Below are 15,565 nucleotides of genomic sequence, written 5' to 3'. Positions count from 1 at the left end.
GCTCTTCGTGGCGGTCGAAAAATGTCGGATAAAGCGGATAAGTGAATAAATGAACGCTTCCTCACTTGATAAATTGCATAAGTCGCTAAGTGGTCCTTTATCGTGTATATTTAAATTAAAATGGATGTACAACCAAAAGGCGTGTATACTGAAGGCTCGATGGTGTGACTGATGAACCGGCCCACCAGGCATAAAGTGCGCTAAACGATAAACGTGATTCTTGTCTTTTCTTCTTTATTGTGGTGCTCTTTTTATGGATAAACTCGGCACTCGGAACACATTGAAGGCACTAACGATACTAACGAACTATACGATACATTGTCAAAGCAAAAAAGATTTAATAAAATAAATTGATATATCATATAAATCGCTCAACAATTAATAAATTTATAATAAGATATATATTACAGTATTCATATGAAAAATTCAACAAATTCATTTATAAATATTACAAATTTCATTCATTTATATATTGCAGAATTTTTTATTTAATCAAAAATTATTTAATAATATATATTCTCAGGCTTTACTTGTATAACTAAAACTTGCCCTTTTCTTAAAATTTGTAATTTCATCGTTCCTGGTTGTTCTATGATTTTATAAAGACTGTTCGAATCCAGCATCGGTTCGCCATTAGCATGCGTCACTATATCCCCAGGTACCAATCCAGCACTATAATAGCAGAGAAATGGGGTAATTCAATTTTTCAATTTTTTACAAATAAATAAATTTTACAAATTTCCTCGTTTTATTCGTTGCAATCTCTTGAACATCAAGTGTTTTTATAATTAATTGTCAAATTTTAATCTCGATAAAGTATATTCAAATATTATTTTGTCATTTCTATTCTCATCTATTTTGTTTACTACTTGTAATCTATCTGATGCTCATTTTGTAAAAAGCCGGTTTCTCACTTCTAACTCATATTATTAATACTATATTTTTAAGAAAAAAATAATTTGCAAATTGATGAATTCTCGTATAATTAAAATTTAAGATAATGCAATGTTTCTGTATTACATGACTGACCAAAAAGCCGGAGATCCAGGTATTACTTTCCACACAAGAACTCCATGCTGAATGTTTACATATTCACTGTTGTTATGTTGCAACCCATGTAAGAATTCTGGAGTCAGAGTGTACATCGTGATGCCTATGTATCTCCTGGGTGCTTCTCTAAGCGTTACGTCTGTAAAAATAACATGTAATCAGTATCCTCAGCGTTCATGTTGTTGGAATAAACTGATAGTTCGAATTACTTTTGTTTTTCCTATTTAATTCCGCTTTCTTCAAGAATTCTTTCGCGTCGTCTATAGGTATGGCGAACGAAATGCCGGCCGTTACTTTCATTGCGTTTATACCTATCGCCTCTCCGTTCAAATTCATCAAAGGTCCACCCGAATTTCCAGACTAGAGAGAAATGTGATTCACTAATTATATGAAATGATGGCGTAACGCTCGATATTTACTCCAGAACTGACAGTTACTAACATTGATTGCCGCATCCGTTTGAATGTATCCCATATGTCGGTTATTTATACCAATCTCTTGACTTTGTCTATTTACACTGCTCACTATTCCGCTTGTTATTGTGTTGCTAAGAGTCAATGGAGAACCAATAGCTACTACAAACTCTCCTGGTCTGATATTGGCCGAACAACCGAGTTTCATTACCGGTAGATTGGTCTATACAATTTGAAAGTACAAATTAACAATCACAAATATTTCACTATTACCGTTTATGCATAAATTGGAATAACAAAGTTACCCGTCTTACCTTATTTATTCGCACAGTAGCAAGGTCAGTTTTCAAATCGATGTCTTCTATTATTCCAGTATACGTACTACCATCATAAAGCCGTACCTATGTGAAAGATGTAAAGATAATTTCAGATAAAAATAATTTATTAATTACTAACATAAATTCTATCAGATAATAATCAAAGAAGGTAGATTCAAGGTTTTTAAAAAAAATTTTAAACTCCAGGATACTAATAATATTATTTGTGACACAGGATGCTTGGAAAGGACAAAGGGACTCGTAGGGGACTCACGTTTACCTTCACTGTTGTGTTAGGCTTATTATTTTCTACGACATGAGCATTTGTCAGTATTAAACCATCCTGACTGACAATAAATCCTGATCCATTGGTAGTGACTGGCTTCTTCGTGAAAATATCTATGCTGTTTTACAAGGCAGTAAGTTAGTACGCACTTCATACCATAAATATGAAATACTACATTATGCTAACGAGTCATTTACGTATTGTTATGCCAGATCTCGATGTACACGACAGCTGACGCAGTTATCTCCACCACGTCCGCTATAAAATTGTATTTGTCCCTGTTCTGACCGCCGTCGGACGGCGGCAATGGGAGAGCGTGAACAACAGAACGGTTTAGACCTTCGATTCCCTGGCGGACGTCATCCCTCCAGTTGTATAAGGCATAGCCAAGACCCGCCGCCGAGACGAACGCGGTACAGGTTAGGAACTTCCTCGCTCCACCGCCTCCGAATCCGAATCCTTGTCCGCATTGCTGCTGCCGTTGCTGTTGCTGCTGTTGCTGATACGAATGGAACGTCCTAGTTCCAGCGTACCGTTCGGCGAACACGAGAGTCGCGAATCGCGACACGCACCTCGAGCTGCTCGCTCTCGCCAAGGAAGTCCACCGGGTCCACGGTATGCGCGACCAGGGCGACGCCATCTTTAAATTGCTACACGCGCATGCTACGACTACGACTGCTACGGCCTACTGGCGACTGGCGAATTCGAACGATTCGAGCGGTCCCGTCAAACGTTCATTTTCGCCTAAACTCTCGGCGTGGAAAGGAATCGCTCCCCCCCCCCCCCCCCCGCGTACCTGGCACCAGCTCGGCTTCGCCTCGGCGGCGATTTCGAATTTCGAATCCTCGCGCCCGATCGTCCGCGTGGTGCGCGTCGGCCACCTTCGGCGTGCTTCGGCTTCGGCGAACCTCGTCGAGTCGATTGGTCGGAAATTTGAACATCGAGTGCGCGCACCGCTGAATTCGGCGCGGAGTGAACTCCGCGGTGGCAAAATAGTTCCCTATTCCAATCGGTAACTCGCATAAAAAATGCATTAAATGTTCTTAAATATATGCGAAGATGAAGCTCCCAATGTTGCTGAAACATCAGCTGCTAATTTCTTCAAGAACGTGAAAAAATAATTTGCATCTACTATTATTTTTTTATATTTATTAGCATTTGTGCAGATATTATTTGTTATTTAGTTTATGATACTACCCCTCATTATAATAGATCTTTTCTTAGGCAGTAAGGATTCCGGCTTAAGTATAGAATGTGTAACAGACCTTGTGTCTACGACGGTCGCAATCATGCATGCATAAAAGGTTTGTCTTACCGCCATTCAAAAAAAATTGGCAACGAACATTAACGCTGCTATCGATGATTGGTTATCTGCTAAAGATAATAAAGAAACTAAGAAGTTTATGAAGAAACATGCGGATAGTTCTAGAATACTTACCCTTGCGTAATATTATACTCACTAATATATATTCTTTTATTGTGGCGCTTTTATATCAGTCATCATTTTCATAAATCTGAAGATATTATTCACGGACGAAAATTTAGTGGATGGTAAAATTTAATTGTATTTATTGTTATGGTATACTTGTTAACTTAGTTTTGTAATTTAATTGTATACTAAACTATTGTAACATTATTTTTGACATTTTCCTTTCTAAATGTACAGTTAATACAACAAATTGGGTGCCCATGTATCTATCTGGTCCGTTGGGTAACTTGATCACGGGTTCACAATTTGCGCAATACTTTTGCCTATATATCCAGATCGTTCAAGTAACGATATTATCCGTCTTATTATGTATCGCGGACTGCTTTTTCTTCAATATTATGATACATCTCACCGGCCAACTCGAGGTGCTCAAAAACAAATTCAAAACTTTTGCGAACGAACCGGACACCGAGGCAAATTTATTGAAAGGAATTCGTCGGCTCAATGAACAGGCACAGCGAGCTAATGGAATTGTACGAAAATTTGGAAGATAGCTTTCACTTTCTTATATATGTTATCTCAACTTGTGGTAACGACAGTTATATGCTTGCACTGATAGGTAAAATGTATATTGAATATTTTATTTTGTAGTTATTATATAATGCAATATATAATGCAATTTATTATATAAAATCTGCACGATATATTTGTATAAAAATTGAAAATACATAATATATTTTATTAAAAATTTAAGTAGCACAGTTGACATGTTGAACACATGTTCGTACATGTCTTAAAATAAAATATTTATTAACAAATTTAAAAAAAAGGGGGGGGCTAGCGAACAAAGTCCGTTATTAATGCTTAAGGTCTTAAAACAGACCATACAGGTACACGCACTATTTTCTCTCTAATATACATCTCTAATAAATCTAGTTTTAACATGACATAAGGACATTCCGAGCAGACTCATGACTTCCACTTCTAGGCTGACTTATGGACGCTCTATCGAGGCCACATTTGTAACCGAATGTCTCGAATGGGTCAATTTATCACTCTCCTCCTACATCACAATGCGAATAACTAAAGGAATGTAAACGATTCGAGGTTTATTGGCTAATAATGTTGCGAGATAATGCGGAAAAATTAACGATGTCTATCAAGCTAGGCCTTCTATCATTTCGGTTAATAATTTGCAAAGTGTCGATCAATGTTATTTAAACATTGTTATTTATTTCACACTAATGAAGGCATTTAGGGTTGAAACGTTTGTGTATTATACTGTAATATATAACAATAAGCATTAATAACGAGCTTTGCTCGCAAGCCCCCTCTTTTTGAATTTGTTTATATTATGCGAACGGGATTACAACTAACTTTTTGTAAAATATTTATTGTTAGGATTACGTTTAAATATATACCTGAACGAGAAAAATTATGTTGAAGCAACAAAGAGTGTTCTTGTCTTGAACTACTTATTAATGCAATCGTTGGTATATATACCTATGGTAGTGAATTTCTGCAAAAAAAAAAGCGAAAGCATATTCCATGCGTTATACACAACTTCCTGGTTTACGCTTTCTTTAGCGTTGATGAAGGACCTTTATTTCGCGATGATGAGATCGAATATTCCGTTTCGCTTAACCGGCGGAAAATTTTTCTTTGTTAATCGCGAGACAATGATGTACATCTTCAAAACATCGGCCTCGTACGTTTCAGTTTTACGAATAGCGATAAGAAAATCATATAATATTAATAGCATTCATGTGTGCGTGTATGCGTCGTGTATATATGTGCATACGTATGGCGGGATGAAAAATTTTCCAGAGATCTTACGACAACTGATACTATGTAATATGTGCAAATATGGATTAAAAATATTTTGAGACGTACATTTTGGCTGGCAGTAAATAAAAAAGATGCTATTTATTTGATTAAACTGAATTGTTCAACGTTTAAGTCGCATATCAATCGAAAAAAAAGGACGGGATTTAATTTTGGAATTTAATATATCTGCAATTTGCATTAAGATACATTGTTTAACTCTTTTAGCGTTATGGATGTGTAACCACGTCTATGTCATTGAGGACAATGTCGCATCGTGTATAACCATATTATTTGTACAAATACGATATGGAAACGTAAGGTATATCTGCGTTCTCCAAGAAAGTCACGAAACCGAAGGTATGAATAATAAATTAGAAAAGAATTTAGTTGAGCGGTTGCTCTACGGAGGGGTTGCTTTAAGTATTGTAGGTACTTGTAATAAACCAAATATTGAATGATGCGGTTATTGCGTAGAAACGTAGACGACAGCCGCTTTCAGGGAGTAACGATTTGAGGAGACACTTGGAAGATTCAGTATAACAGTCGGCCGACGAGATCTTACGCAAGCGTAAAGTTTTAAGTACTCGAGAATGGGACCAAGTACGGATTGGAATACTGATACTCCACATATTTGGAAATTTTATAAAAATTTTCTTGGCATAATTGGACTCTGGGTATTAGATGATAAAAATGTATTCTCGAGGATTCGATGGTTTATATCGACGATAGTGGCAGTAAGTTATGCTTCTTTAATGTAATTTGTATTCTTACATATTCGCATATAAGTATTTGAACTTGTTTCTTAAATTTTATTAAACGTAATACTGTGTTAAATTTTATTCTGTTTTTATATATTGTACATATGGGGCATTCCATGTCAAATCGACCTGGGTTTAACCCTCGACTTCTCGGATTTGGCGATTTTTTATGTTATTGTTCCAACTCTAAAATGCACTCAGAATTTTTTTAGATTTTTTTTTATAGAATTGATTTAGTTATAATTTTTTAAACCGACATATTGATGGCCACAATTTAAAAATCTAAAAAAATTTTCAAAAATTCTGTCAGATATCAAAATTTTTAAGCCTTATTGATTCAAAGTGTACTGGCGTTCGCTTCTAATTTTTTCGAGTTTCTTTTTTTTTTAATATTGAAAAAAATTAGAAACAGACGTCAGTCTACTGTAGGTTATTTGAACATTTTCGTGTATAACACAGGATGTTTAAAAATTTTTGCAGATTTTTTCGACGCGATTTTTTTATTTTGAAAAATCGCTTCAAAAAAATTTGAAAAAAATTCTCAAAAATCTTGTGTTGTATATAAAAATGTTTAAGCAACAGCCTACAATGGACTGACGTCTGCTTCTAATTTTTTTCAATATTTTTTTCGACTTACAAAAGCTCGAAAAAATTAGAAGTAAACGCCGCGAAGTATTTGAACTTGTTTCTTTTATCTTATTAAACAAAATACTATGTTAAATTTTAGTTTATTTTTATATATTTTATATATTTACTTCTAATTTTTTCGAGCTTTTTTAAGTCGAAAAAAATATTGAAAAAAATTAGAAGCACACGTCATATATATAATATATATGTATATATATTTTGCTTTACTAACAAGATATTTTGTTATACATTTATTAAATAATTATTAAACGTTATATGTATAGTAAATTATATATATAATAAAAAAAAATATATATATATATATATTTTTTTTTAATAAAATAAAAAAACATTTATATTAAGACACAATATCTCTATTTCATTTTCATGAATCAGACGAGTACATCGATCATCATGTCACTAGAAGTGATTCGACATTGTAATGGCCATGAGGATACCATGGATGCTTTTATACAAGGCTTAACGTCAATAACTAGTTTGGTAAAACTGCTTTTGCATCGCGTATATTGGAGACAAAAATTTATTTTGGTAAAATCGGTCATCCATGATTGGACTAACGTGAAAAATTCTCACTCTCGCGACATCATGATAAAGTTCGCGCGCATAGGCAAACTAGGCTCCTCGATATTCTTCTATTTCGGTTGTGCCTCGATCATATTCCTCGTTTCCACTTCCGTGCTCGCCAATATCAATTTGTCTTCTGAAAAGCAAATTTTTAATGAAACGTACCAAAGAAAACTGATATTATCGACCTATTGCGTCTTTGGAAAGTATACATCTTTTTTTGCTAACAGCGCCATTGGAGCTTTACAGTTCGTATACAGGTCGTCGTTAACGTCATGTCGCAGTGCGGGAATGACGGGTTCTTCTTCGATCTTACGATGCACATGTGCGGGCAATTTGCAATTCTCCAGATGAACTTTACTAAATTGGGTTGCGAAGAATTTTTCTACCGCAATAAACTCAACATCTTATTAAGGAGACATTATCATCTTATATATTTGTCGCATAATTTAGAGAGAGCATTCACTCTGGTCATCTTGACACAACTTTTGATGAGCGTCCTTGCCTTGTGTGTCGAAGGTAGACATATTTAACGTAAAAGTATTTTAAATAAACAATAACCAAATTTATTTTTGTAAATTTTTCGAAATTTATATTTGTTACTTATTCCATGCCATGTACAATACATATACATACATCGTATGTATGTATGTGTGTATGTACATTTATGTATGATATAGAATAATTAATAATAAATGTAAATTCCCAAATTGTTACAACAAAAAGTTAAACAATATATGTATATGTCATACATATGTTGCAAATAAATAACAAAGACTTTGTCAGAATTAGTATAATATTTGTAACTATTTTAAATTTATCACTAATTATATTCATTGTATTGTTCTTAGGTTTTCTTTTACTTCTCTCGCTTGAAATGAACGATACTATTACCGCCGCAAAACATGGCGTCTTTATTGTCGCACTGCTGGTGCAAATTTTTCTCTGTTGTTTCGCTGGACAAACATTGGAATTTCAATCCGAAGGATTGGCTTATGCAATTTATAAATCACCATGGTACACTTTTGACCTGAGGATAAGGAAAAATTTACCGCTAATAATTCTCCGAGCGGCTAATCCTCAGAAATTAACTGCAGGAAAATTTGTAGCAATAAATTTGACAACTTTTATGAACATTTTGAAGGCTTCCGTCTCGTATTTATCAGTGTTAAGAGTAATAATCAAACGATAAGTAGAAATTCTTTTAAAAAAAAAGTAGATGGTTTAGGTTTTCTTTTATATGTATAAATTACTTTATCTATATAGCTAATGTCTCTTAAACACACTGAATAAAATGTCAAGCTTGAATTGGAAAAAACCGTCCTACTACTTTATTCGATCTATTTCTAACGGATTTGGAATTATCCGCTGAAGTAACGTATGCCTTTATCTGATGATATGTACTATTGATATATATCTATCTGAAGTCAGGATAAAGCGGAGATGTAATGTAGTCGGACGAGGAATCAATTATGGTTCTGACTACATTACATTTCTGTTTTATCCTGACTTCAGATAGATATGTATCAATAGCTTTCAAACCGTGATGTGGTTCCCATGTCAATTTTATTGATGACCTCCCAGCGCTTTCTCTATATTTTTATATATCTTATTTCTTTATATTTTAATTTAAATGATGTTATGGCTGAAGAAGACTCGGTGTAGTTAAAACGTTTCTATGTATTTTCTCTTTTAATTTATTAGAAATTTTGGTTTTGCTCGATTAATACCGATTTTCCTTTTATTAATATAGAACCTGTTTTGAAATTAATTTTATAAAAAAAAAAAAAACAATTTTTTTATCCGACCAAGCTTAACATCATTTAATGAAAAGAATTTCCGACGAAATATAATAACTGATGAAATCGAGTGACATCCGATGAAAAGTTATCTGATGATGTCAGCGAGCTGAATTTTTATCCGATATTACATTTAACGTCCGATTAAATATGCTTTTTCCAAAATTGTATATAAATATTTACACAATAAAATATAATAACTTGCAGTTTATCTACTTGTTTCATTATTAAGAAATATATTTGTCCCATAAATTTACTCTATATGTGTAATGACGTGTAGGTATGCACACACATAGAGAAAAAGGTTTCTTTCATTCCTCTAAATTTGATTCTTAATTGTTTTTAACTTTGATTTGATTCATGAAATAAAATCTTCACCTTGCGTCCAGGTAGCGCATCCTTATTATTCTCATTAACTTTATTACATATTTAATTCTAAAATAATTTAATGTTGTATTTATATTGTATTGATATACGAATCTTATATTAACATTGTATATAATTGTGTTGTCGTTACATTGTTTTTAATATTTGTCAGTTAATAAATAATTTCAAGATTTTTGAACACTATGAAGATATGTGTTGTATATGAGTATATATATAAGCAAGAAGGGAGCATCAGAGCTAGAGGATTGCTGCTAGCATGTTTTATCATCGAAGTCAAGCAACGTCGGGCGCGGTACTAATTGTAAGTTGGATGTGAGTGACCGCTGAGAGAGCGGATTTTCGGGCGCTAACATAGCTGTTCGGTCATCGAAGTCAAGCAATTTCAGGCGCGGTACTAATTGTAAGTTGGATGTGGGTGACCGGCTGAGACAGCAGATAATTAGGCAAATATTTTTGAATCAAATGTTTTTTAATTGGAATTTTCTGATGTATATTATTAATCAGACAATAATTTGAACTTGACCAGTTTTTTATTCCAATTAAAAAAACCCGTGATATCCGTTTGTTAATTTTCAGATAGATTATCTGATTATCCGATTATTTTAAGCGGAAAAACCTGGATTTTTCTCTTCTTCTTTTTTATATTTATTAGTTAGAACAGGATTAGCATTTGTGCAGATATTATTTGTTATTTAGTTTATGATACTACCCCTCCTTATAATGGATCTCTTCTGGGGCAGTAAGGATGCCGGCTCAAATATAGAATGTGTAACATACCTTGTGTCTACGACCATCGCAATCATAAAAGGTTTATGTCTTACCGCCAATCAAAAAAAATTGGCAACGAACATTAACGCTGCTATCGATGATTGGTTATCTGTTAAAGATAATAAAGAAACTAAGAAAATTATAAAGAAACATGCGGATATCTCTAGAATACTTACCCTTGCGTTATTATACTCACTATTCTTTTGTTGTGGCGCTTTTATATCAGTCGTCATTTTCATAAAATCTGAAGATATTATTCACGGACGAGAATTTAGTGGATGGTAAAATTTGATTGTATTTATTGTTATGGTATACTTGGTAACTTAGTTTTGTAATTTAATTGTATACTAAACTATTGTAACATTATTTTGACATTTTTCTTTCTTTTAATTTACAGTTAATACAACAAATATTGTTATTTATTTCACACTAATGAAGGCATTTAGGGTTGAAACGTTTGTGTATTATACTGTAATATATGATATAACAATAAGCATTATAACGAGCTTTAATCGCAAGCCCTCTCTTTTTGAATTTGTTTATATTATGCGAACAGGATTACGATTAACTTTTTGTAGAATATATTTATTGTTAGGATTACGTTTAAATATATACCTGAACGAGAAAAATTATGTTGAAGCAACAAAGAGTGTTCTTGTCTTGAACTACTTTATTAATGCAATCGTTGGTATATACACGTATGGTGGTGAATTTCTGCAAAAAGAAAGCGAAAGCATATTCCATGCGTTATACACAACTTCCTGGTTTAGGCTTCCTTTAGCATTAATGAAGGACCTTTATTTCGCGATGATGAGATTGAGTATTCCGTTTCACTTAACCGGCGGAAAATTTGTCTTTGTTAATCGCGAAATAATGATGTACATCTTCAAGACATCGGCCTCGTATATTTCAGTTTTACGAAGAGCGATAAGAAAGTCATATAATCAATAGCATTCATGTGTGCGTGTCAACTGATACTATGTAATATGTGCAAATATGGATAATAATATTTTGAGACGTACATTTTTTGGCTGGCAGTAAATAAAGAAGATGCTATTTATTTGATTAAACTGAATCGTTCAACGTTTAAGTCGCATATCAATCAAGAAAAGGACGGGATTTAATTTTGGATTTTAATATATCTGCAATTTGCATTAAGATACATTGTTTAACCCTTTTAGCGTTATGGATGTGTAAACACGTCTATGTCATTGAGGACAATGTCGCATCGTGTATAACCATATTATTTGTATACAAATACGATATGGAAACGTAAGGTGTATATCTGCGTTCTCCAAGAAAGTCACAAAACCGAAGGTATGAATAATAAATTAGAAAAAAATTTAGTTGATCGGTTGCTCCACGGAGAGGGGTTGCTTTAAGTATTGTAGGTACTTGTAATAAACCAAATATTGAATGATGCGGTTATTGCGTAGAAACGTAGACGACAGCCGCTTTCAGGGAGTAACGATTTGAGGAGACACTTGGAAGATTCAGTATATAACAGTCGGCCGACGAGATCTTACGCAAGCGTAAAGTTTTAAGTGTTCGAGAATGGGACCAAGTACGAATTGGAATACTGATATTCCACATATTTTGAAATTTTATAACAATTTTCTTGGCATAATTGGACTCTGGGTATTAGATGATAAAAATGTATTCTCGAAAATTCGATGGTTTATATCGACGATAGTGGCAGTAAGTTATGCTTCTTTAATGTAATTTGTATTCTTACATATTCGCGTATAAGTATTTGAACATGTTTCTTAAATTTCATTAAACGTAATATTGTGTTAAATTTTATTCTGTTTTTATATATTGTACACATATGGGGCATTCCATGCTAAATCGACCTGGGTTTAACCCTCGACTTCTCGGATTTGGCGATTTTTTATGTTATTGTTCCAACTCTAAAATGCACTCAGAATTTTTTTAGATTTTTTTTTATAGAATTGATTTAGTTATAATTTTTTAAACCGACATATTTTGATGGCCACAATTTAAAAATCTGAAAAAATTCTTAAAAATTCTGTCAGATATCAAAATTTTTAAGCCTTGACTCAAAGTGGGTTGGCGTTCGCTTCTAATATTTTCGAACTTCTTTCGTGTTTTTTCCAAAAAAAATATTGAAAAAAATTAGAAACAGACGTCAGTCTACTGTAGGCTGTTATTTGAACATTTTTGTGTATAACTCAGGATGTTTGAAAATTTTTGCAGATTTTTCCGACGCAATTTTTTTATTTTGGAAAATTGCTTCAAAAAAATTTGAAAAATCTTGTGTTGAATATAAAAATGTTTAAGCAACAGCCTACAGTGGACTGACGTCTGCTTCTAATTTTTTTCAATATCTTTTTTGACTTAAAAAAGCTTGAAAAAATTAGAAGTGAACGCCGCGAAGTATTTGAACTTGTTTTTTTTCACCTTATTCAACAAAATACTATGTTAAATTTTAGTTTATTTTTATATATTGTGTGTATATATATATATATATATATATATATATATATATATATATAATATATGTAGGTCCGGAAGTATGTTCTGGGACTTTTATTTTTGACATCGGTATATTCCGGGACATTTGGCAGTTTCCAGGACTGTCCTGGAAAAAATTTATGTCCTACGGCAATTTTCGGGACAGTTTTTTGAATCTGATTACATATATATGCGTTATATTCCAGGACTGTGCATTTCAAAAAACGTAAACAGTCCCGGAACATACCTCTGGACCTACATATATACGTATATGTATATACAATATTTTGCCTTACTAAAAAAATATTTTGTTATACATTTATTAAATTATTATTAAACGTTATATGTATAGCATATTATATATATATTTTTTTTAATAAAATAAAAATGCATTTATATTGAAACGCAATATCTCTATTTCATTTTCATGAATCAGACGAGTACATCGATCACCATGTCACTAGAAATGATTCGACATTGTAATGGCCATGAGGATGCCATGGAAGCTTTTGTACAAGGCTTAGCGTCAATAACTACTTTGGTAAAACTGCTTTTGCATCGCGTATATTGGAGACAAAAATTTATTTTGGTAAAATCGGTCATCCATGATTGGACTAACGTGAAAAATTCTCACTCTCGCAACATCATGATAAAGTACGCGCACATAGGCAAACTAGGCTCCTCGATATTCTTCTGTTTCGGTTGTGCCTCGATCATATTCCTCGTTTCCTCTTCCGTGTTCGCCAATATCGATTTGTCTTCTAAAAAGCAAATTTTTAATGAAACGTACCAAAGAAAACTGATATTATCGACCTATTGCGTCTTTGGAAAGTATACATCTTCTTTCGCTAACAGCGCCATTGGAGCTTTACAGTTCGTACAGGTCGTCGTTAACGTCATTTCGCAGTGCGGGAATGACGGGTTCTTCTTCGATCTCACGATGCACATGTGCGGACAATTTGCAATTCTCCAGATGAACTTTACTGAATTGGGTTGCAAAGAATTTTTCTACCGCACTAAACTCAACATGTTATTAAAGAAACATTATCATCTTATATATTTGTCGCATTATTTAGAGAGAGCATTCACTCTGGTCATCTTGACACAACTTTTGATGAGCGTCCTTGTCCTCTGTGGCGAAGGTAGACATATTTAACGTAAAAGTATTTTAAATAAACAATAACCAAATTTATTTTTGTAAATTTTTCGAAATTTATATTTGTTACTTATTTTTCCATGCCATATACAATACATATACATACATCATATATACATATCTATGTATGTATGTATGTGTGTATGTACATTTATGTATGATATAGAATAACTAATAAATGTAAATTCCCAAATTTTTACAACAAAAAGTTAAACAATATATGTATATATATATCATACATAGAGGAAAGTACCCGATTATGAGATACCATATCTATTTTGTGTGATTGCCGGAAGTCTATGGGCAGAATTGAAAAATATAGTAGGTTATTTTGAAGGGAATTTAATAAGCTTTAAGATGCTGAAATGTAAAATTTAATTTAAATATTAATTTTGCTGAAAATTAGAAAAATGTGAAAAATGAGTTTTCGGCAAAATCGCAAAAGTGTGCTCCTAATATGAGAGACCCCGGGAAATCGCTAATAAAGTGCAAAATACATCAGTATTACTATTAAAAACCTTTATTTAATGTTTCTCAAATACACATGTGATGCAGAAGCATATTTGCAACAATCGTAAACCCACTTATACTCAATATTGTACCTAATCTTTCCCCTCCACCCTTCCCTCTCAAATCAAGATCAGCACAGTCTTATAAATTTGTATAAACCTTCCCTTAACGTTAATATAGTATTTTCTCTTCTTTTATTACTATACAATGACTTTCATACTCCAGCAACCCAGGAGTACTTTGAGTATCTCATGTTACGAGCACCACGCCTTGCGGTTTCACGATCACCAAATCTAATGTCTACAATTGAGCAATTCAACATATCCCGTATTTTCCTATTAATACGACCTTACTCTATCACTGCATGCAGAACTTATTGCCAAATATTTATTAATTATATAATAAACAAGGTTTAAAGACTCATATCCATGGCACTTGACAACATCCAATTTCAGAATTTCTTTCTCTGCAACGACTACACGCACGATCAAACAATGAATTTTCCACTAAATAGGTTTTACTTGGTTCCACCATGAACTTATTGCCCCAAGGGCAATAAGTTCATGGTGGAACCAACAGATAGGGCCTATTAGTTTAGCAGAAACCTCGCTGTCGCATATTAGGAGCCTATCTCATAATAGGGGACTTTCCTCTATGTTGCAAATAAATGACAAAAACTGTATCAGAATTAGTATAATATTTGTAACTATTTTAAATTTATCACTAATTATATTCATTGTATTGTTCTTAGGTTTTCTTTTACTTCTCTCGCTTGAAATGAACGATACTATTACCGCCGCAAAACATGGCGTCTTTATTGTCGCACTGTTGGTGCAAATTTTTCTCTATTGTTTCGCTGGACAAACATTGGAGTTCCAATCCCAAGGATTGGCCTATGCAATTTATAAATCACCATGGTACACTTTTGACCTGATCATAATGAAAAATTTACCGCTAATAATTCTCCGAGCGGCTAATTCTCAGAAATTAACTGCAGGAAAATTTGTAGCAATAAATTTGACAACTTTTACGAACATTTTGAAGGCTTCCGTCTCGTATTTATCAGTGTTAAGAGTAATAATCAAACGATAAATAGAAATTTTTTTAAAAGAAAAGTAGATGGTTTAGGTTTTCTTTTATATGTATAAATTACTTTATCTGTATAGCTAATGTCTCTT

At 33.1% G+C, this 15,565-nt stretch overlaps 2 protein-coding genes and 1 pseudogene across 2 annotated transcripts; 2 read left to right on the top strand and 1 right to left on the bottom strand.

The window, feature by feature from the left end:
* Window positions 1-318: 318 nt before the first annotated feature.
* Htra2 (HTRA2-related serine protease) lies at window positions 319-2,840 on the bottom strand. The gene is made up of 7 exons (XM_071771876.1): window positions 2,264-2,840; window positions 2,061-2,184; window positions 1,778-1,864; window positions 1,492-1,686; window positions 1,260-1,410; window positions 1,030-1,189; window positions 319-672 (listed from the first exon to the last, which is right to left on the bottom strand). Exons 1-7 carry the CDS (start codon window positions 2,704-2,706, stop codon window positions 504-506), a joined length of 1,329 nt encoding a protein of 442 aa, XP_071627977.1. The 5' UTR covers window positions 2,707-2,840; the 3' UTR covers window positions 319-503.
* A 4,224-nt stretch (window positions 2,841-7,064) lies between these two features.
* On the top strand, window positions 7,065-8,225 carry LOC139809165 (uncharacterized; annotated as a pseudogene).
* A 4,950-nt stretch (window positions 8,226-13,175) lies between these two features.
* LOC139808140 (uncharacterized) lies at window positions 13,176-13,899 on the top strand. The gene has a single exon (XM_071769804.1). The coding sequence runs from the start codon at window positions 13,176-13,178 to the stop codon at window positions 13,875-13,877; it is 702 nt and encodes a 233-aa protein (XP_071625905.1). The 3' UTR covers window positions 13,878-13,899.
* The last annotated feature ends 1,666 nt before the right edge of the window (window positions 13,900-15,565 follow it).

The sequence above is a fragment of the Temnothorax longispinosus genome, chromosome 2 (assembly GCF_030848805.1).
Source record: "Temnothorax longispinosus isolate EJ_2023e chromosome 2, Tlon_JGU_v1, whole genome shotgun sequence".
NCBI lineage: Eukaryota > Metazoa > Arthropoda > Insecta > Hymenoptera > Formicidae > Temnothorax > Temnothorax longispinosus.
Note: the sequence above shows the minus strand (reverse complement) of the source record. Positions and strands in the feature narration are given on the sequence as shown.